Genomic DNA, 24001 nt, shown 5'->3' on the forward strand with positions numbered 1-24001 from the left:
AACAACCTACAAAACGCTTTGCACGATTTCATTGCCTCTTCATTTACGGAAATATTAAGTATGCACTTAAAGTCTCAACTCCAATTGGCGGTTGGAGAACTCCGTCACCTCAGAGAACGTTCGCGCTTTCTGATTGGCCACTTGAGAGCGATTGCTTCATCGGCTCCGCCCACTCGGCTCCTCCCTTTTGCTTTCGCTGCTTCTTGTTCCAGTACTGATTTTTAACCGAGCAGTGACACGACCATATCAGACAGCGACAAAAGCGGGATTGTACTGCGTTTAAGCGGTTTTTGCGAGAGGATACGGACGAGCTCCTTCTAGTTTTAGAACGTCTGGGCAGAGATGTAACAGTTTCCTGGCACTGGCGTTGTGTTTTTGTTGCTTTTGTTGTAATTTGTTGTGGGGACCTCCCTAAAGCTTCAACTCAGGAATTCTGACATTCCCTGTATTGGCTGCTACACTGTTTTCCTTTTGCCGCAGTAAGTCTGGAGTTTTTATATTATACAAAAGAGCAATTTGCCGATATTTACAGTGAAATTAAGATCCCTGCTCTAGCTAATTAGTTGTCATAGTCGTTAAAGATCAAGTTGTGTTTCTTACTACATCGCATTTTGTTTAATGCTCTTTTAAAAAGTGCAACACAGTAATCTTGCATTTCTGCAGGGTGGATTTTAAACGATTTCATCCCAAATTATTCCCAGCTAAGTGTGCACTGTTTAGACAGCCTACTGAAAAAAACTGCGTGCTTAAAAAAGTTTAGAACTTTAATAATGTGATTAAATCATTTAAAATCGAGTTCTGTTTACATGTTCGGTGATCATGATTTATGTGAGATAGACAAGTCTTGGTCATCTGTTTACATGTACCTTTAAATTATAATTGAATTTGTATATGGTAGGCTAAGTTATACAATATACTAATGTTCACAATGGTACTAAATGGGTTACAAAGTCCAAGCATCTTCATTTTTTATTTACTAGTCTTTTGTAGCCTAGGCTAGCCTACTAATCGCTGGTCTGATATAAAAGACCTCAAGTAAAGGTTTTCAGCCCTGGTAGGCTACAGTTCTATAGGCTACTGTCACATAACTGCCCACATGTGTTTTGTTGCCTTCAACATTTCTGTATGTTACAGTGTGCAGAAAATGGCAACTGCTCTCAGTGGACGCCCACCTAACAATAGGAAAGGCCGTATTTTAGGCATTATTGATGCCATCCAGGACGCTGTCGGACCCCCCAAACAGGCGGCTGCGGACCGCCGGACCGTAGAGAAGACATGGAAACTCATGGACAAAGTAGTAAGTGTCTTGAGTGTGTTTACAGTCCTCCTGTCGATGAAGCAACAGTGCTTCCTCTGCTCTCGCGCGTTGAGAGACTTTTCCACAAAGTCGCTTGTTTGGAAGCATTTGTTTGATACATTGTAGAAAACTGTTTACTGAGTAGCGGCAAGCTCGAGGAGGTTGTTCGTAGCTGAAATCCATCCATCCATCCATCCATCCATCTATCTATCTATCTATCCATCCATCTATCTTCTGTATTTACAGAGCATTACATCCATCCATCCATCCATCCATCCATCCATCCATCCATCCATCCATCCATCCATCCATCCATCCATCCATCCATCCATCTATCCATCTATCTATCTATCTATCTATCTATCTATCTATCTATCTATCTATCTATCTATCTATCTATCTATCTATCTATCTATCTATCTATCTATCTATCTATCTATCTATCTATCTATCTATCTATCCATCCATCCATCCATCCATCCATCCATCTATCTATCCATCCATCTTCTGTATTTACAGAGCATAACATCCATCCATCTATCTATCTATCTATCTATCTATCTATCTATCTATCTATCTATCTATCTATCTATCTATCTATCTATCTATCTATCTATCTATCTATCTATCTATCTATCTTTCATCTGTTACAGAGCATAACATCCATCCATCCATCCAACCATCTTTTTTGTATTTATTTATAGCTATTTTATAGATGCAATACATTGGGTTGTTATATAATTTATACAAGTATAACTTCTGGGATTTTTTTTCCATCCATCTTTCATTACTAATGTAATATTTTTTAAAAGATGTGCCATAAATAGAGTTCCGTGTACAGTGTGGTGATCTTGATTTGTTACATAGTGCAAGCATCTTAATTTCTCTATACTAGTCTCTTGTACCAATCATTGGACTGAGACCTGAAGGTTTTCAGTCCTGGTACAGTTCATTTATACTGTACCACTTACCTTTTGAAATGTTCTTTTTTTTTTCAAACATAGTTGTTTAGTGAAATTGTTGTGTGGTGTGTTCTCAGTGAAGGGGAGTCGATTTTTCTAAATTGACGTTTTTTTTTTTTTTTTTAGGTGAGGTTATGTCAGAACCCCAGACTACAGCTGAAGAACAGTCCTCCGTACATCCTGGATATTTTACCTGACACTTACCAGCACCTGAGGCTGATTCTGTGTAAATACGAGGAAAACCAGAGACTTACTCAGCTAAGTGAGAATGACTATTTCAAAGTGTACATCGACAGCCTGATGAAGAAATCCAAAAGAGCAATTCGCCTCTTTAAGGAAGCCAAGGAGAGAATGTACGAAGAACAGTCGCAGGACAGGTAGGATGCTTTTTGTTTCCCTTGTGGGTTCTGGTCACGCATGATCTGGTCAGTGTTTTGCAAATACGGATTGTTTTTGTCTATTGTGAAGTGAAATGGATGATTTCACTTTTGTTGTATGTGCATTTTGCATCGAGATGTCTGTTTCAATGCTAGCAGATGCGTCACCTTCAAGCGTTATCATGGTTGTCAGTCTCATAACTCGTATGGTCTTACTTTCTGACGCTGATCTGTTGCCCTTTTAACGTCCTGCCGGATGGACATAGGAGAGGTCAGGTCACATGACTGGTCTGTTAGTTGAGTTTCCTCTGGTGTTTCATGTCAACTTGAGTCATGGCTAATTATCATGGAAATCCAGCTCTGATCAAGAGCAGCAGCCCTAATGAAAGAGCCTGACCCCCTCTGGATCTAAATCCTTGGTGGGCCAAGCAGACTCGGCACAGGGCGAGAACAAAGTGAGAGACATTATTAACAGAGCAAGTGTGTCTCGGGCATAAGCTGACACATGCAGAATACTCTCCCCGGGGGCCATTAGAGCTCTGGGTCAGCCTGTGTGTTTCAGACATGAAACACGGGCCTTGACTAAAGAGGAAAATCTTAGCATTCTGTTTTACTGACAGCCAAGCGTAACATTCCCAGCATCTGGTTTTAGAGCGTAGCCTCACATCAATTAAACTGCATTTAGGCCACTGACTATTTGGGTAAATACTGCACAGTTTGAAAACGTATCATAAGGCGTTTGATACTGCCAGCAAATAATAGTGTTTCAGCTGTTGGTTTATATCCCAGTGCTTTTTATTGGCAACTCTGGCTCAGGTTTTGGCAGAAGAGTTTAATTTTAGTAATGCTTTCGATCCCAGTCTCACCAGATTCTGCAGGGGTGAGATGATTGAAATGAAAATTTTAGGGCTGATGGATAGGTAAAGCAGCGTATTTTAGCCCGCGGACGCCAACTGACAGGCTGTCCTGACACGTTGTCGTATCCAGAAGCTGTGACACTCGCTCCGGACAGGAGCAGGGATATCGGCTGACAGCCCCTCCACGTCTGCTGTGTCACTCTGTCTTAAATCTCAAAGGAGAGATCCTCTACTCTGCCTTCCAGCCTTTGGCTCCCTGTCCCACACAAAGGGGGGGATAGTAATGCGTCCTTTTGGAGGTTGCAGAGAGGAAGGAAAAGAAATTGAGATGAGTGCAGGGCTCAACAATAAGAATGTTTTTTTGGCGCAATGTTTGTTGATGTATCTGTCAGTAAGTCCTATCAGTCTTTTTATCTTGTGCTTGATGATCATGTACGTGTTTTGTGGCTTGCAAACTGAAACATTTGGTTTTCTGACTCGCATAGATAAGGTTTTGTTGCTAGAATTTGTCTTAGAAATATTTGTTTTAACGGAACATTTCTTTTCATATTAATATTGTTTTACACTAAATATAGCCTAAGTAATGTTAATTTTATATATATATATCTTATCTATTTTATATATCTATTTTATATTTATATTTATATATTTAGATTTATATATATATATATATATATATATATATATATATATATATATATATATATATATATATATATATATATATATATATATATATATATATATATATATATATATATATATATATATATATATATATATATATATATATATATATAGCCTCTAAAAAGCAAAAGCAAAAGCCTCTAAGTGCCATCTGAAATTTTCCTCTAGAATGATCATTTTTATGAAGCTTGTATATTTAAGTTCAGTAATTTCACTTAAATGGCAATTAAAATTACCTATTAATTGTCATTTAAGTGAAATTACTGAACTTAAATATACAAGCTTTAAAAAAATGATCATTCTAGATTCTAGAAGAAAATTTCAGATGGCACTTAGAGGCTTTTGCATCTGAACTCTTCATATATATATATAAGTCTTAGGACACAAAGCAAATTTTGGAAATTCTGACAATAAAGTGATAAAATGTGTGTATGTGGTTCAGGGATGTTATGGGAAAAAAAATGTCCCCACAAAGATGGCAATATCTAAAATCCTTGTTCTTGTTGAGACATTTTTTGGTCCCTATGAAGAAAACTTATAAATCACACTTAGTAATGTTTTTTTTGAAAATGTAAAAATGCTGAAAGTTTTCTGTGATGGGTAGGTTTAGGGTTAGGAGATATAATTTACAGTTTGTACTGTATAAAAATCATTATGTCTATGGAAATTATGTGTGTGTGTGTTTTCGTGTGTTATTATTTATCTTTGTGGTAGGACCAGTGAAAATGTTGGCAGGGCAAGTGAAAATCCCTCTTAGGCCAGCAGAAGCATTCCTTATTATTTAGCCTCCTGAATGAGATGTGCAGAAAGGACAGAAGAGACAGTAAGAGAGGAGGGGAACAGGAGAAAGAGGCATGTGGAAAGCGAGTTCATTCGTAGTGCAGTGGGGCTGCGGGGAGACATCAGTATAGAGAGCTGGTCCCGGCCTGCAGCCAGGCATCTTCGTGGAGGCCCCGCATGTGCTACAGTAATTATACTGCAGCTCCTGAGACCAACAATGGGACTTGCTTTTTCTGTCTTTCTCCCCCAGCACCCTCCTGCCATAAATATCATCTCTGCCATGCAAGGTTAGACAGACTGTGGAAGACGAAATGGTCCCTTAAACAACTTAAAATGCCTAGTTTTGGTGTGTTTGGGGTTTTAACACCAGTTCCAGAACTCTATAAATGCACTGAAAAACTTTTTTTAAACTTCTTACACACTTTTAAAAACTTTTTTTTAGTTTTAAAGCATTAAATGCATGTTACTCCATGCCAAAATAATGTTTTTTTATTTATTTATATGCCTCTTTTTTTTTTTTTTTTTTTTTACTACACGTCTGTGTTACTATTTTTCTCTGTTTACATTGTTGCGACAGCTGTGGGTAAGCTACAATAAAAAAAAAGAGAAAAAAATTAACTATATAAAAGCCACTGATGGGAGTGGGACAATGGGATAAAAGGAACCAGGTTTTTCTTTGTTTCATTAACTGCGCAATTTTCTAGCTATTATAAAATCTTGGCAGGGTGATGACGATACAGACACCCATCTTCAGATTGTGTGCTGTACTCTAGCAATGTCAACCCTGTTTGATAATTATCAGAGGATTGCTGAGGTTCTGAGTTTCTCTTACTGGAAAGATCTAAACGCATTACAATCTATTAGCATTGACATTAAGAGGCGGACAAAACGGTGGTCTGGAACAGAGATGAATGAGCCGGATGTATTGAATCTAGAGGACGTTGGCAAGCTTTGCTGTATCTGGGGCTGAGGTGGCAGTGTTAAACTTTACAGTGTTGTATCTTTCGTGCTTTAATCTCCTCTGTGTCTTTTTCGGTGACAGAGATGGATAGCTTTGTGGATAGAAGCGTGGAGCCATGCTGTAGACGCAGAACTTCTCGGAAGCCTCAGACTTGGCCTCTTTGACATGCTTGCTTTTCAGCCGTCGTGCATCATGAGAAGATCGGCAGATGTTTTAATGTTCCTGTGGCTTTGAGGTGTGAGAGACTGCTGTCAACAGAGATAGAGACTTCGGATGTATTCTTCTCAAACTCGCTGAAGAAAATATCTGAGGTTTGGCCTTTAAGCAGGCCACAGACAGCAGGGACCGTCCAGGGAGCTGTTTTGCATTCACACTAACTGTGAAATCACATTGTGTATTTTAAGCCAGGGTTTTAAGTATAGATTTCTCGATTTTAATCGATTTTCATTTTGATGAACCAATATCAATTCTTAAATCCTAAGAATCGATCCTTTAGTCTATGAAACAGTCTCAGCTTTATTATGAATTTCAAACAATGACTGCCATTTTGAACACTCTGACACATCTATATGTGTGCTCTCAACCCGTGATGCACTTTAGCTACACAAGGACCACATTTCCATGTTGCACACTGAAAAGTAAAAATAAATAAATACATGTGGGAATAAATAAATATAAAAATAAATGAATGCATAAATAAATAAAGGTTAAAAAGAATAAAAATAAATAGAGAAAATAATAAATTATAGAAAAAGGTAAACAAATTAATTCTGGATTTTTTTTTTCTCAAGTAATTTTTATTCATTGATTTATTTTCCTATTATTACATTTAATTATTTATCTACACTTTTATTTATTTAGATCTAATTTCTACAGGTTTAGGCCTCCATATACTGTACACATACATACATATGCATGCATGCATGCACGCACGCACGCACGCACGCACGCACGCACGCACGCACGCACACACACACACACACACACACACACACACACACACACACACACACATAGGCATATATATATATATATAGAACTCTCTCTCTATATATATATCTATATCTCGAATTGAAATGTAATCGAATTGTGATTTTTGGTTCAGTACCCAGTCCTAGGGTATTTACCCTCATTCTTAATTGTGTGTTACACTACCTCTTCCAGTCTCCATCACATCAAAAAACGAAACCGCACAGAGTTTTTTTAAGCTCTGAGAGCTCTTCGAGAGAGCTAATTCCCTTCTGAGAAAGGTAATATACTTTTGCAGCCGTCTGTTTAAATCTCTTTACTCAACTTGTTCAGTTTAAAGCCGCTTAACAGCTATGGAACATTCGGGGAAGTTTTTGTTTTCCGCAAATGTGCAAAAAGTGATCTTTCTTCCCAGCTTACACCTCTCTCATGCACCTGTAAACTCGTGTAGGCGTTAGCAGCACCATGATTTGATGTTTGGAATGTTTCCTTAAAGCACAGGATGTTTACCGCCCGACCATCCTTAATTTGCGTCTGACCACAAGGACTCTAGCTACAATGTTCTCCACGCAGATGTTCCAGAACACGACACAATGCTCTGGTTGTTGAAACTGCCCTCTTGCCTTACCATCTGCTGTGAGTAAACCGAAATGGATCAACATGTTACAGTACAGAGAGCAGGAACATCACAGGATGATACTTGGACCGAACTGGAATAGACTGAACGTAATTGCTAATGCAGCAGCAGATTTGGCAGAAAAGGTCACATATGTAGCTTTATCTCAAGATGCCGTCTGATGAAAAGCTGAAGTGAAAGTGCAGACCTTGGTGGAAACGGAGTTGTGGATTTGAAACTGCTTGGTAGGGGAACTTAGAGACCGGCCTGCCTTGTTTGCTTTGACCTTGAATTAGCACACTGCAGAGAGCATCTTAAAATGTTAACTCGGTTATTTTTATTCCGCAAACTGAAGTTAATTTTCTGTGTTTTCTTCCCATGGAGGAACTAATTATAGATTAGCTTGATTGGTTGATGAGGACAATTGCTCATTTTCCAATAGATTCTGCTCCAAAAGACATTTCATAATGCAGCAGCCAATTTTTCTCATCCAAAGTAATAATTGCATTATGTTTCAGGCTTTCGCTGTGAGTTGTATTTTTTTATGGCAGATATTGGATCCAAAAGATCACTATAAAACAGACAGTTCCATTCCCGTAAGCTGATTGGACAATGCCGTTTTGCCGTTTGCCAATTTAAATGAATTTTATTAATGAAGAAATGTTTTAATTATGGATGCACAATATTTTGGCCCTGTATTCGATATTATTATTTTTTTGTTTACACTAATATTGAACATTTTGGGCTCAGGTAGTACGATTACTTTATGTTTTTGAAATATGAAATGCTTAATAAGGCTAACAATAAAAATAAAGTAAAAAAAGTAATATTATGGAAATATAATTACAATTTAAAATGTAATTTATTCCTGTGATGGAAAGCTGATCTCTCAGCAGTCTTCAGTGTCGAATAATCCTTCAGAAAGCAGAAATCATTCTTAAATGCTCAAGAAAGATTTTTAAACATTATTATCAATGTTGAAAACAGATGGCTTCTTAATATTTTGTAGAAACCATGATACTTGATTCTTTGATGAATAGAAAGTCCGAAAGAACCACATTTATTTGAAATGGAAATATTTTGTATATTTGGGAATATCTTTACATTTAGTTTGGATTATTTTAATACGTCCTTGCTGAACTAATAATTTCTTTAAAAAAAGACCCAAACTTTTGAACTTTTGCTGTTATCTAGCACTCACTTAGTTATTAATCTTTTAATCTTTTAATCTTTTGGTGCATCCCTAGTTTTAACAGCACAACTTCAAACCTTATTGCTCAAGTAAACAAGTAATGACTGACTGCAGTGATGTCCAATACCTGCCAGACCTGGGCACATGGTACATGATGGACTGCAGCAGGGCATGCCACCCCTTGACTGAAGTTAATAGGAGTTATTTACAGAGTAAGTTAATGCCCTTCCACATAGAATGAAAGGAAAATATATCTTTCCCTCATGTCAAAGCTCTCAGACCAAATGGGCCCCTCGCCCCTCTACATCCCCCAATCTCAGCCTTCTCCAGCTGCATCCATCACACACAGGCACAATGAAGTTCAAACAGCCAAATAACAGTGGAACAGAGCCAGATGTTGTACTCAATTAGGGGTCTCCCCGCTCTCTGGTCACTCTTTCATGTTTTCCCGCTCTTTTTCCTTCATCATCCCATTGTTTAACGTGTTTGTACTGCATTGGAGGGTCAATTAAGTCCTCCTGTGGTGTTTTTGTGACCATGTTTGTGTTTATTTCTTTGAAATTGCCTTGTCAAATGTTGGCCCGCTGCTTTGATTAATGAGCGGAGGTCTGCGTTTGGCTAAAAGCGCAATTAGCAGCTCTCAGTTTACCACCAATCAGATGGCAAGCCACATATCAGAACTCCCCCACCCCACCATGCCTCGGTTACCACGCCGTCTGCTCTGCAGTGTGATGATGAGGTTCATCTGGTGCCCGGCTAATGATGGAAAAAGCTTCATTAATGAGGAAGTCACTGACTGATTCCGAGCCTCAGATCTGGGAGATACCACTGTACGCTGCTTTTGAGTTGGCCTTAATTGGCAAAGACTTCACTTCCGAGAAATTCTGAATAAATACTGTGTCTCTGTTCTCCACGTTTTAACTGGATGGGAATTCTCAAGATCCCAAGACTTATCCAGACTTTAAAGGAAGTGAGTTGCAAGAAAGGCTGGGGTGAAAACCGGAAAAGAAAGACGCTTGGATGTTTGACCTCTAGAGGAAGGGCAAACACACACATACACACACTCTTACAAGACCAGACACCCTGTGCAACCCAATCTTTATGCTGCAAATCAGCGGCATTGAGAGCAGATATCTGTTATGATTTTTGCCTGCTCGGATTCTGATGCATTGCACAATTTATCCCTCTCTTCAGTCATCTGGAGGAAAACACAAGGAGGAAGTGCCCCACAACATCCTGTTCTTCTGTTTCCCTTCCACAATTATCCTTTCACTGTGAACACAAGCACATTTAGGTCTGAATACTTATGATACGCAAGTACGCAAATGCTTTTAGGCACCCAAGCAATGTCATTGCATTTCAAGATGTTAGAATGCAATTCATAATTCAAGGGTCAAAAATATATTTTTGTGTTTTTTTATTTATTTAAAAAAAGAAATGGTATATCATTTGAATATCGGCCATTTTATGGTTATTGGCCATTTATCCGTTATCTGTTATAGTTTTACATTTAGATTACCTTTGCTATCATCTAACACTCACTTGAAGTTAATCTTAAAAAAAAAAAATAGTCCCCCCCCCCCATTTTTTTAGAAAAAAAGTTTATCTGTTGCTTAACATGAAAATATTATCAGTTTATCTGTATCTGCCAGAATTTAATATAAGTGCATGCCTAAATGGCATATTTGAGCTCATTCATTCCCTTGAGTAGGTTCACTGAGGTTAGCTTCACAGTAAAGTGTGCACATTAAAACATAAATGCATGGTTGCAATGCTCTGACCAAGATTGTGCTTGTGCACAGTATATTTCTAGCCTTATTATAATGCAATTGGTTGATTTCAGATATAGATTAGCATCTCCCTGACCTTAAAACATGCACGCCAGACGCCACCCTATTGTCTACATGAATGTCTCGTTGCGCCCCAGCCCCCCCAAAATTAGGGGTTCAACCTTTACTAATCTCATCTGGAAAAGCTTACAGACGGGACGCCTCCTCAAATGAACATCTAATGAATTATCAGCTTGTGGTTTCATTTGTGTCTCTGCTGGTGCTTTTAAATGTCAGAACATCTTCTCGCTCTCTAATGTCTCCCTTGTTTTCTCCATCTTTACCTCTCGTTATTTAAGTTCTACGTCTCAGGTGTCACGGGGTGCTGTCGTGCTCGTGAACTGAGTGGGTGAGTGTCACACTTTCCACAGCAGTGAAAATGTGTTTCTCTGAAACCAGAGGCCCATTTGTGACAGCTTCTAAGTGACTGCGTGTGTGTAGTAGTGCTGTTTTTTCTCTCTCTAGCGGATGGTGCGGGCAGCAGGTGGAACTTCAGGATGAATTCAAATCAACCCAACAGCAAATCAATACTAGTCTCGACAGCTGTGTCTCGTGTGGTTAGGTGTCTTGTAGAGCGAGAGTGGAGCGGAAGATGAGAGAACAGGCTTTTTGTTTCTACATCTAGTAACGTCCCGTTTGAGCTCTGGGTTAGGTCCATCACGGCAGATGTGCTCTTTCAAGAACAGAAACCTGCCTTGTTTCCCCGCATGGTGCTTGGGGAGTCGAGCATGTGTGTCCAGTCTGGAGAGGGAATGAGGATTTGTCTAGTGAGGTTTCACAGGTGTCCATTTGGGACTGTGTTGTGTCTTTGTGTCTATGTGGTGCTGGTCTTCTGGGAGTCTGGCTGACGTGTTTGATTTATTGTGATGTGTTTGCCTCTCTGAAACACACACACACACACACACACACACACACACACACACACACACGCACCAGGCCATCTGAGCCCAGTCATCATCCACTGCTGTTGTGAATGAAATCCCTTGAGGTAAACTGTGAACAAACAGCTCAGAGCCAGAGTACTTGAACATGCTAAATACATACAGAATATATCCTTATACCAACAGCATGTTTTCCTCAAAGGAATCCTTGAGTTTTTGAAAGAAATTAATACTTTTGTTTCGCAAGAATGCATTAAATTGGTCAAAGGTCACAGTAAGGGACTTTTATAATGTTACAGGAGATTTCTGTTTCATATAAGTGCTGTTGTTTTGACCTTTCTATTCATAAAAGAATCCAGATTGTTATGGTTATTGGCCGTTTATCTGTTATCTCTTAGTTTTACATTTTGATTGCCTTTGCCATCATCTATAACACTCTCTAAATATTTAAAAACATCAGTCATTTAATAACACTGGTAAATGTAAGTGTTTGATGACAATTTTTTTTTAACTGAAAATAGTATAGAAACAATGTATCACAGTTTACAAGTGTTTTCAACATATAATAATGATAATAATAAGAATTCTATTTGAGTAGCAAATCAGCATATAATAATGATTTCCGAATGAGTAATGATGCTAAAAATTTCGCTTTACTATCACAGGAATAAATTGCATTTTTAAATATTTTCAGAATAAATAAATGCAGCCTTAGTGCACATGAGACTTCTTTTATTTTTTAAGCATTAAAAATGTCTCCCTGCGTATGAACTCTCATATCTGTCACCATACATCCAGTTGATGTCAATGAAACATTTGTCTGCATGTACAACGATAAAACCTCAGACTGAACACCTGCTAGAGTTCTGAATAGCTTTTGTCTTTTCCCGCCGTATATGTGGTGACCTCATCAGAGGGACCACATAAACGTTTCTGTCAGGCTGTGCATTGGGCTGTTGAGGTGCACAGGATGGAAACTCTGAACTGACGACGGCTTCGTCAGAAAACTCCCGTATTCTCAACACAGCATAACGTGGCCTAAAACGTCCCGCAGCACTGCGACCGACTCGCTACCTTAGTGTGAAAGCCTGTTTAAACTGTCAGACTGTATTAGTCCCTCTGGGATTGGTTGCCTCCTGTCTGTCACTCAAATCAAGAGATGTGTCACTCATCGCTGGGTGTGAGAGACAATTCTGAAGTGCGCGGTCTCGTCAGTTATCAATCCATTGCTCTTAAACATATGATTTCATGATGACCAGTTAAATTCTTTGTGATTCAGAATTCTGTAAACCAGTAAGCAACCACATAGCAACCAAGCATATACTGTATATTTTATTTTTTATATACCACATAGCAACCAATACTGTATATTTTCTTTTATATATATATATATATATATATATTATATTTTTTTTTTTTTTTTTTTTTTTGTGTATCTTAAGTGACGTGTCTTAAGATAACAGAAAGGCTACCTCATTAGTTAATTAACAACTTTTAAGCGTCTTTTTTCAATTTTTTAATTAGAGTAATGAAACTCTTGGATATCTCTGACTTTTCCTTAATTAAAACATCATGGCTAAGTGCTTGGATATTCCTGCACTGAGAGTGTTTATGAGTGTGTGTGTTTTCTCTAAAGGCTCAGTCCTGCACTTACACTGATAAGTCAGGATAGATCCTCCTACAACCTTCCTCAACTGAAACCAGTATTGATCTGCTCTGTCCCGGAAGCAGCATCCCCTTTAGGCCCATGAACAGATTTGTGAAACGAGAGATGTGGAGATACCAACGGATCACTTCTTCACAAGCACCGGTTCTCTAAGCTCTAAGCACCAGACCTAACAGCCTGCACTACCCAACCTTGTCTATAACTTCTATAACTACAAACTTTTGGCCTTTTCTTAATCTTTATTTTTCTATTTATTTAATTTAAATTATTTTATATATATATATATATATATATATATATATATATATATATATATATATATATATATATATATATATATATATATATATATATATATATATATATATATATATATATATATATATATAGTCATATTGCAGCAATATCTTCATTTGGTACAGTTGTACTAATTGTGGCAGGTTACATCAGGGGAGGAACATTCTCATTCTGGAAAGCATAAAAATCCCTGTAAAAAAACGGTAATATTCCGGCAGCTGGGGTGCCAGAAAAAAAAACGTGAATTTACAGAAATTTACATGACATTTACATGTTTTTCATGTAATTTTACAAAGGAAATGTACATTTTGCAGTTTATTTCTGTAATTTGACGTTTTTTTTTTTACCACATTTCAAAAATACATGAAAAATCTGTAAAAAAAAAAACTGTAAAATTACTGAAAACTACAGAGTTTAGGAGTATGTGAAGGCCTCAAATATAACAAGCATGGATTTTGATTTCATGGGGTCTTGAATTATAAACATCAATTTAAGAATGAGTTAAAATTAGATATGCACTAAGAAACGCGGAGACTTTTCGATAAGCTCCATCTGGTATGGAGTGTATGATGTCTCATGCTTCTCAGAGCAGTTGATATCAAAACACAACAGCATGGGAAATCTGTCCAGCTGTTGCGATAAGTTTCTGCTTCTCATGGCCTATCTGACAGCCGTACCCGATGTAGCTTCCTAAAGTAATCACCACTCAATCTGCTCCGCTCTTAGTGTTGCACCAGGAAACAGGATGTTGCCGAGCCATGGATATTGTTCTCTTTGTTTACCTTTGTTTACTCTTTTGTTTTTGGATTCCACAATGTAAAGCTACCCACTAGACAAAGGTTGAGAATCAATGAACTAGTCAATAAGTAGTTATGAAGCTGAAAAATGTTAATTGATTATTTTTACAGCTTACCTCAGCACCAACCAGTTTCCTGCCAGTAAATGTGGTCAGTATCTAGATTGAGACACACACACACACACACACACACACACACACACTACACTCTCTTATCACTTTAGGCTACTCAAACAGGAAGTGACCGTGGAACAGTGTCCTTCACGTGGCTATGATGTCATTCTGCTTCCTGCTGGTTGTGGCTTGACTTTGTTGCTAGTTTTGTAGCTAGGTTTCAGAAAGCTGATCATCGTAAACCTAATCTTAGATCTCTTTTTCCTGTTTGTCACTGAACTAACTGTAACATGTTCCGCTGATTCAGAAATGGCATTTCGGGTCACTTAAAAAAAAAAAAAAAACACCTGTCAGTTTGGGTAGATGTTTGGTGAGACTGCCGAAGCTCAGAGCCAGTGGTGAATGGGTGAAATGTTTCTGTTTTTTTGAAGAGATACAGGTTTTTTAATACTTCAATATTACAGGAAATTAAACAATGTGGCTTTGTGGTGTTCTGGAAGTGATGGTCGAAATATCTTCTCCAGGATATCCTCATAATACCCACACAGGTATTATGTGTTTTTTTTTTTATCACAAAAGTCTGTATCGTGACCTTATATGGTTATAAGGTCATACTTGTAAGTTTAAATTCTTTACAATGTAGACCAGAAGCTTTTTCTAACATGCATTAGATAAAGACAACAAGACAAGGTTATGAAGTAAAAACATGGCATTGCTGGGATACTAAAAGCAGCATAAACAGTAATTGAATGGAATATTCCGGGTTATTTACAACTTAATGTTTATGGACCCCATCTGTAGCAGGCTGTCGATTAGCACAGGGAATCTTTGGCTTGATATACCGGGATTGGACCTGATGCAGTGTTCTGGGTTTTGACAAACTGAGGGAATTGACAGCATGCTACAGATGCTAAGTTGTAAATAATCCGTAATATTCTTTATTAGGAAACTTTGCAAACCATCTGCCTCTCAAAGAGTGTTTGAGTACATAGACTGTACACACAGAAGTACAAGAGTAGCCTTTGGCAGCAGTAGAGGGTTTAATGTATTTCTCGGCTTTGGGGGCTGTAATGCAGATTAAAGCTATAAATTTGCAAGGATACATTATTAAAAATGGCAGAATTTACTTTCTGAGAAGAGTGTAGATGCTTTTGCCCACAAACTAGAGATTGCAAACTTATCCTGTAAAAAGAACGGTAAACTACTGGCAGCTGTGGTTGCCAGCATCATACTGTAAAAATGACTTTTTTAAACAGCTAAATACCGTTTTGTCAGCTACATTATAAAACTGTAATTTAACAGCATATTGCATTACTAATTTAACATGCATTGTATTTAAAACCGTAACAGACCGTATTTTTACAGTATGATGCTGGCAACCACAGCTGCCAGTAGTTTACCGTTTTTTTACAGGATTATTTTTTTTTCTGTGTTGAACCCTTTTGTTGAAACTTTGCTATTTTACATATTTAAATTGCAATTTAAATGTCACCAAGGCTATGATATCTAACTGCCTAGCATAGAAGAGGTTTGTTGAAAGTGTGAGAATGATTTTGGCGATGGGTGATAGAGATAAACCATTACTGTGACACATTCTGTTTTGAAATGATGCTTGTTTTGTCTTTGAATTCCAGTACTATAATGTGTTATCATTTATTTAATTTATTTTTTTGTACATTTATTGTACATTAATACATTAAATACTAATTTGTTATATATTTTTTTATTTGTTCATTTAAGTCAATGTGTGATCATGTTCAATAATTATGATCTTCATACTGACCAAAATAATTGTGATTTAAGATTTTTACCATGATCAATTAGCCCTAGAATGATTTGTGATGCATCACTTAGAATATGTGTAGGAATGGGTTACAGTGGTTACCTACTCATCCAGCAACCAACTAGCTGATTCTCATTTTTTTTTACTTTTCGTTAAGTGGGGGGTGATTTTATTAGCATGTTGTGCGGTGCTTTTTTTTTTTTTTGCAAGTTTTCATGAGCAAGTTAAAAAGCATTTGCTTTTTCTTTGAATGCAACCATCACATTTGAAACAATTTGGAAAATAAGTTTAGCACATACCTATTGAAAATGAACACACTTTTGATAGAAAATTATGGAATATGGCGCTTTGTTTATCATGTACATTTTATATCTGTAAATGTACAACTATTATTTCAAATTACAAAATTAACATTTTTCACCAGGCCAACAAATGTGATATGCCATAACTCAATTACATAACAATTACATAATGCGATATTCAATATGCGATGCGATAATGCTTAAAGTGTGTAAAATAAACTTAAATTATTTTAAAAATATATTTAAAATGATTTAACCTATAACCTAGTGTTTCTTTTTGTGACAATAAAACATCCCTACAACTTCTGAAAGTGAACAGCAGTGTTTTACTGTAGCATAAGAAGTAAGTGTTATTTTAACATCAGTGTAAACCACAGGGTTCAGGGTTTCAGGTAGGCCTACATTAGTTTTATTAAACAACAGAAACTGAATAATCAAATGTAAAAATAAAACTGCTTAGTTTTCACTGTATGAATTAATATATATATATATATATATATATGAAGAGTTCAGATGCAAAAGCCTCTAAGTGCCATTTGAAATTTTCTTCTAGAATAATCATTTTTTATCAAGCTTGTATATTTAAGTTAAATAATTTCACTAAAATGACAATTAATAGGTAATTTTCATTGCCATTTAAGTGAAATTACTGACCTTAAATATACAAGCTTGATATAAATGATCATTCTAGAAGAAAAACTCTTCATATATATATATATATATATATATATATATATATATATATATATATATATATATATATATATATATATATATATATATATATACTGAATCTTATTAAAGCTACAAAAGTTATTCAGCCAAAAGCATTGATTTTCTCTTTGTCTTTTGTTCATAAACCCAGTTATTGCAAGCTGTTGCGATATACATATTGCGATATATACATTTGCGATATTTCAATAATTTCTATATATTGTGCAGCCCTAATTGTATCTATATTGTGTTGGTTGTTTGTTCAGAATTATTGCTGCTCTAGAACAGACATTTCCTTCAGGAATCAATAAAGTACATCTTTTATCAATCTGTTTATTAACCTACGCCATCTGCAGAGGAAATGGGCCTGGAAAGAGAATGAGAAGGAAAGAGCAGGGTCGAGTGAGCGTGTAGGGGGGCTTGAGCTAGAGAGAAAGAAGGGTGTTTTACTCACGTCTGTGAGTAAGTCATGGAGCGAGTGACACAGGAGGAAGGTATGACGGAGTCTCTCTCAAAGTTTCTCAGAGCTGAGCCATTCCCACACTATGATCAAACTCGGGGATCACCCAGAATGCAGTTACACTGACACGCTCGCTCCCGCATACTTACAGAGCCGTGCTTTCACTGTGACAAATTCAGGGAGTCCCCCCTTCTTCATCCAGGCTCTGATACGTAATGCCTTTAGTTTCTTTCTGAGTTTCCTCCCAGATCATACACACAGAAATAATTTATAGTGTATGTCATGCTATTCCTGGTTATGGTTTGGGTTTACACATCACATCTTCCAGGTGCATCATTGCGCAATAAGGGAAAATCTTCCCTTTAGATGACACCATTTCCTTTTTGATCTATCTTTTCCTTTGAGTTTTTAATTATGGGTGCGAGTACCAGAACTAGGAAGTGACAGCAATAATTGAAAAACACATTTATTCTGATTTGTTTTGCATCTTTTTTTGTTTTGCGTTGGTTTTTGTTTTCCACTGTTATTTTTATTTGTATGTTTTATACTTTTATTTTATTTTTTAATTATTTAGCAATTTTTGTTCTTTTGTATTTATTTATTATTTAATACTTAAAAAAAAATGTCTAGAAGTGCATTTTAAAAAAATGACAATGAGAAGTAATGCAAAAGCTACTTGCGCTGTACGTAGAATAGTTCAACTCCCTGTACTTAAATGCTCTGTTTAATTATCTGTTGAGTACCTGAGAAAAACGACCAAAATATCTAGAAATGTATGATATATCGGCCACCATATCGGTATCGGCTGATATATGTTCAACAGATGGAAATTAGCATTTATGCTATAATCTGTCTCATTTACAGTCTGTACAGACGTGTAAGATTGTTCATTAATGTGCACTGTCCCGAATAAATAAATATGTTAATATAATGTTATTGTTATCAACCTGATAAGAAAATTTTGCAGATAAATAATTTATTATTTCCTTCAACTGAGACACTTCAGATGCGCACTGTTCGCCATGATGGTTTTGAATTGCTTGAAATATGATTGGAATCACTTCAAAAAAGGAAAATACAGTGAAGTGCAACATGCAGAGTGCAAGTCTGTCATATAGGCTCCATACAATTATACTGAGAACATTCTAATTGTGTGCTTAGGACATGTTTTTTTTTTTTTTGGATTTAGATTTATATAATCTATATAATATATTTGATCAAATATAAAGAATTATCGGTTATTAGTATCGGCCAAAAATTTCATATCGGTGGATCCCTAAAAAATATCCATCCTTCCAGCAAATATGACAGCAAACGGCCGGAGAGCTCAGTGTGGCGCAGAAACAACCCATTCGGAGCCTGAAGTCTGGGGCCCATCTGCTAGGATGTGGTGAGACGGACATGAGTGGGGTTGAGCCATCTAGTAATTATAGGTCTATGGCTCAGGCGATGCCAGAGTGAGGTGCAGCATGTGGGCGGAGAGGAGGCGGAGGACAATGTCTTTCTTTAGAAATGCTGACTGTAAAGACTCAATGACACGCGCTTAGTCACTTTGTGGGCGCGGATGCTGTTTTATTCATCCATTTTATTCCTTGCGTTAATGAAGAAAGCCTGGTTAACCACACAAGTCATGCTTGCTGTTGATTAAAAGGTCAGAAATGTTAACGCCAAAGGAAATGGAAGTGTAACATTGATGCAGGAAGTGAATAGGAGTTGACAAGAGTATGTGAATATGATTTCCAGTAAATTTCCTGCAGCACATCCTGTGTCTGTGGGAGGATAAAACGCGTCCTCTCTTTCTTTGTCGTTCTTGTTTTGTTAGCAACAGGTTATCACACCATTGATTTTAAATTTTTTTTGGGAGATCAAAAGACTCCTCAAGAAGAAGCCAGAAGTTTGTCCACAAGATTTTAGAAAATATTCTAGAAGGCAGAACTAGCATCTGGGCTCCAGAGGAGATGAGATGCGTGGGTTTGTTTGCTGACTTTTGTGCAAGATTGTTTGCTTGTGTCTGTGTGGTATGCATGTGTTTGTATGTGCGAGAGCGCGTGGAGGCGCCAGGCTGGGGCTCCGGCAAAGAGTGACATTTATTAGTTATCTCGAATGATGGATGGTGGGCTTCGGTTGAGGAGCTCGCGTGTTCATAGGCCTCTCTGCCCTGTATGTTGATTGGCTCCCGCTCCGTGTCAGTGCAGCTCGGCGAGGTGTAGTAATAACTGCAGTTATCAGTTGAGATTTGGGCTGAGCTTGTGACTCACTGCTGGTCTGTGATCAGTGTAGGCTGACACCTACTCACCAAACTGTGCTCTAGTCTCCATGGTTCAGGTCCAGCTAAAATGAGCTCAAATTGAAAAGTTTGAGAATTTAACTTGATATTCAAATGCAAACATTTCTCATTAAATTCCAGATTTAGATTTAGATAGATTCTTTTTTTATAACTAAAACATTACATTATTCGAAAGAAGTCGAATAGTTCAAATGATCCATGTTGAATGATGTGTGTGATTCAAATCAGTTGAAGAAAAGACTGTATATGTCTTGTATGACTCATTAAACAATTTTACCTCATTGGAAAATTTACTATTACCATTTATTTCTTGGCATATTGGGCAACACATAGATGGAATGTTCCTCACATTAAGCAAACCCCCACCAAAGCAAAAATGAGTAACAAAATCGTATTTATTTATTTTAACTTTACACTTTTGAATACATTTATATTTAACTTACACAGTTCAGATGATTCCACTCACAAAAATATTAAGCAGCACAACTGTTTTTAAAGTTTTTGATAATAGTAAATGTTTCTTGAGCACCAAATCTGCATATTAGAATGATTTCTGAAGGACCATGTGAACGATTGTGTGTGTGTGTGTGTGTGTGTGTGTGTGCGTATATAGCATTTTCAAAATGTGAAATAAAAATAATGAAATATTTTTATATATTGCAAATGGGGCTCTGGGTTTGTGGTGAAATGGCCCATTTAGTACTGATATGAAATTAAAAATGTTGAAATGGTTGGTAACCCTTGCTCTAGCCAAAAAATATTTCTTCTGGGTAAACATAACAAGATGTTTTCAACTTTTCACACCTGGTGTCTAAAGACGTATATGCACTCCCACAGACAATTTAAGTCGGTCACATGACCTTTCAGGACTTTTCCCCCATACACTCACTGCACAATAAGAACGTAATGGTACTAGTAGTCTTGCAGTGGCAGAATCTGACACGCAGACACAGTGCTGTTTTGTTTGAGTTTGAGCGCAGCACAAGACAAACAGTCTGAACTGTTCTACACACCATAATCTTCTGTCATCACACAGGCCATGCGGGACGTGTAGCTCTGTGTGTGTGTGTTTACAGTGTTCAGTGTTAATTCCTGTTCCTGTTTGTGCATGAATACTTGACCATGTTTTGTGAATGTGTTAATGTATTTGTGTTCTCAGTTCTTAGTTTGAGTGAAGTGTGAAAGAGCTTATATTTATACATTAATATTTGAACTTAGCTGTATCATCTTTTACTCTCTGTAATCAGTGTCTTTCCCACAAACACTCATGGCTACCATGTGCTGATCTGCATTTTTACTCATCTTGAGTTTCCATTTTTTTGATAATTGATATTTGTGTTGTTTACCGATACAAAATCACACTCACACTCACACACACACACACACACACACACACACACACACACACACACACACACACACACACACACACACACACACACACACACACACACACACACACACACACACACACACACACACACACACACACACACACACACACGTGCACACGCACATGCGCACACACACACATGCACACACACGCTCACGCTGATTAGAATGGTGCTCGGGTAATATTTATTGTTATTATTATCAATGTTGAAAACTGTTGTGCTGCTTAACATTTTTGTGGAGGACTATTTGATGAGAAATTTCAGTGAACTGCATTTATTTGCATTTATTAAATCCATTTATTAAAGCATTTATTAAATGGAAATATTTTGTAGCATCTGTCTTTTGTGTATACTTGATGAATAAAAGTATTAATTTCTCTCTTTTTTTTATCTTACCACAGATGTTTGAGCGGTTATCATTGTTTTCACAAAAATATTAAGCAGCAAAAATGTTTCTTGAGCAGCAAATCAGCATATTATAATGAATTTGTCTTTAACAGACATAAGAGTAACATACTCATGTACACATTTCTAACCACCATCTGACAGACAGAGAGAGAAACATTATCTTTGAACCAATCAGAAGTGATAGAATCCTTCTAAAATCTATTAATCTATTAGCACAGAGAGAGCTGATGGTGAGGAGCCAATCAGAGAGCTCCAATAGTGATGGCTGGCCGATGCACGTATGCATGCACACATGCACACACACACTTCAAGCCTGATGGCAGCAGAGAGTGTTTATTAGATAAACTAATCAATGAAAAACCCCATTCTGCTGCTAATTGGCATTAAATTAGCTTTTCACAGTCCATCGCTGTATGTTTTTGGACAAATATTCAGTTGTTGTTATGATATGTAAAAAAAATAAATAAATAGCATGCTAAGTTGATTATGGTTTGTTAGATAATATTCTGCCGAAAGTGGATTTGAATCAATGCGTCAATGTGGTGGGAATGTAGAAATTGATTTTTGTGCTGCACATCTCTCTTGCTCTTTCACACTCACTATATGCTTTCATGGTTTATCTCTTTAATGAATCAGTGTGTCGTTATACATACAGAGGTCAAAAATAGTGCAACTTTGGCACCAAAATTATACAAAAAAGCAATGATACAAGCCTTTCTGCTGTTTTGAAGGAATATTTACCAAACAATTCATAAACGCTTGAAGGCTACATTGTTTTATTTTGTATAATACTTAATTTTACAACTAAATATAAGCAATATATATATATATATGTGTATATATGTATTTGTAAGTATATATACAGTATATGTATGTATATATATATATAATGTATGTATGTATGTATGTATGTGTGTGTGTGTGTGTGTGTGTGTGTGTGTACACACAGACACACACATACACACATATATATATATATATATATATATAATGTATATATGTATGTATGTGTGTGTCTGTGTGTCTGTGTATACACACACACACACACACACACACACACACACACACACACACACACACACACACACACACACACACACACACACACACACACACACACACACACATATACATATATACACACATGTGCGTGTGTGCATATGTATATGTATGTGTGTGTGTGATATTATAAATAAGTAAATATTTGATATTGTGATATTAAGTGTACTTTGTAGAAGTCAGGGCCATTGAAATGAAATGCATGTGGGCTGCTTGCCCAGCTCTCAACAAATGTATTATTTGTAACACTGAAGGCTGAAAGCGAGGGAGTAGATTGGGGCTCAAAACAAAGAGATGGGGGGGTGTGCAGGATGTGGTATGAGTATATCAAGAAGGTTTGATTGGCAGGGTGGGGTTTGGAGATTTCTGCAGGGGACAAGCCCCATCTGCGCACACCACCCCCTTTTTCATTTCCTCAGGCACATGTGTCCTCCCTTTCCCTTGGGACAGACCTTAACCAGGCTGTGGTCTGATGAGACAGAAGTGTCCCCAGTCTTTGTTTTGATTGGCATGAGGCAGTGTTCTTCAGACGTTTGCACACACACAGAGTCCCAGCAGCTTAGCCCTCTGAAACGGAGACAGAAAAGCCTGGAATTAATATTCTTATACCCCCAACTTCAAAGAGAATTTTTTTCTCTTAGATTCCATCTTTGAGTCTGTGTTTATTTGCAGGTTGAAGATGAGATAATCTTTTGCATATAGAGAGGGCTAATGGTGGGCAGTTTTAATGCTTTTTTTATTGTTCATTATTTATTTTTAAGTTGGCAAAATAAAAGAAATAACATTGCGATTTATGCGCTAACAGTGTTTTTAGAAGAAGTAAACAGATCCTCTTTGGTATTTTTAGGCAAGTCAGAATTTGTTACTCACATTGTGAAACACATGTTAAATATCACATAACAATAACTTAAAGAGCTGTAAATGTTCAAGCTCATTACAATATTATTTTAGGACTTTTATTTTTTATATTATTAGGAGCTCAGGTATCACAACAGCCATTTTACATGTTATATTTTAAGTTGATGAAGCTTATGTGTTGCTGATACATGCTTACATTATTAAATATTGTGCTTTTATAAATTTATTAAAGTTTGGTTTATTACAGATTGACTTTTTATTATTTTGGGCTTTATCTTTAACAAAAATGTAAAAAAAACCTTACAACTTTAAGTAGTCATTAATTTGAGTCCATTTTACTCTGTGTAATTTTTTTTTAATAATATGCAGTTTTAGTCAAATGGGCGAATTTGACATAAAAATCTACGAATATGACATCATAAAGTATTGACTAAATTTAATGTAAAAACAGAAAA

The 24001-nt window shown here is 36.8% G+C and overlaps 1 protein-coding gene across 1 annotated transcript in view; it reads left to right on the forward strand.

Annotated features, from left to right (window-relative positions):
* Positions 1 to 216: 216 nt before the first annotated feature.
* Positions 217 to 24001, forward strand: part of cblb (Cbl proto-oncogene B, E3 ubiquitin protein ligase) — a 70805-nt gene continuing 47020 nt past the window's right edge. The window contains exons 1-3 of the mRNA XM_081353822.1: positions 217 to 479; positions 1135 to 1297; positions 2386 to 2636. Coding sequence (XP_081209948.1) covers positions 1145 to 1297; positions 2386 to 2636 — 404 coding nt within the window. The 5' untranslated portion in view covers positions 217 to 479; positions 1135 to 1144. The remainder of the gene's footprint in view (positions 480 to 1134; positions 1298 to 2385; positions 2637 to 24001) is intronic.

The sequence above is a fragment of the Scardinius erythrophthalmus genome (assembly GCF_964197995.2).
Source record: "Scardinius erythrophthalmus genome assembly, chromosome: 23".
In the NCBI taxonomy this organism is placed as follows: Eukaryota; Metazoa; Chordata; class Actinopteri; order Cypriniformes; family Leuciscidae; genus Scardinius; species Scardinius erythrophthalmus.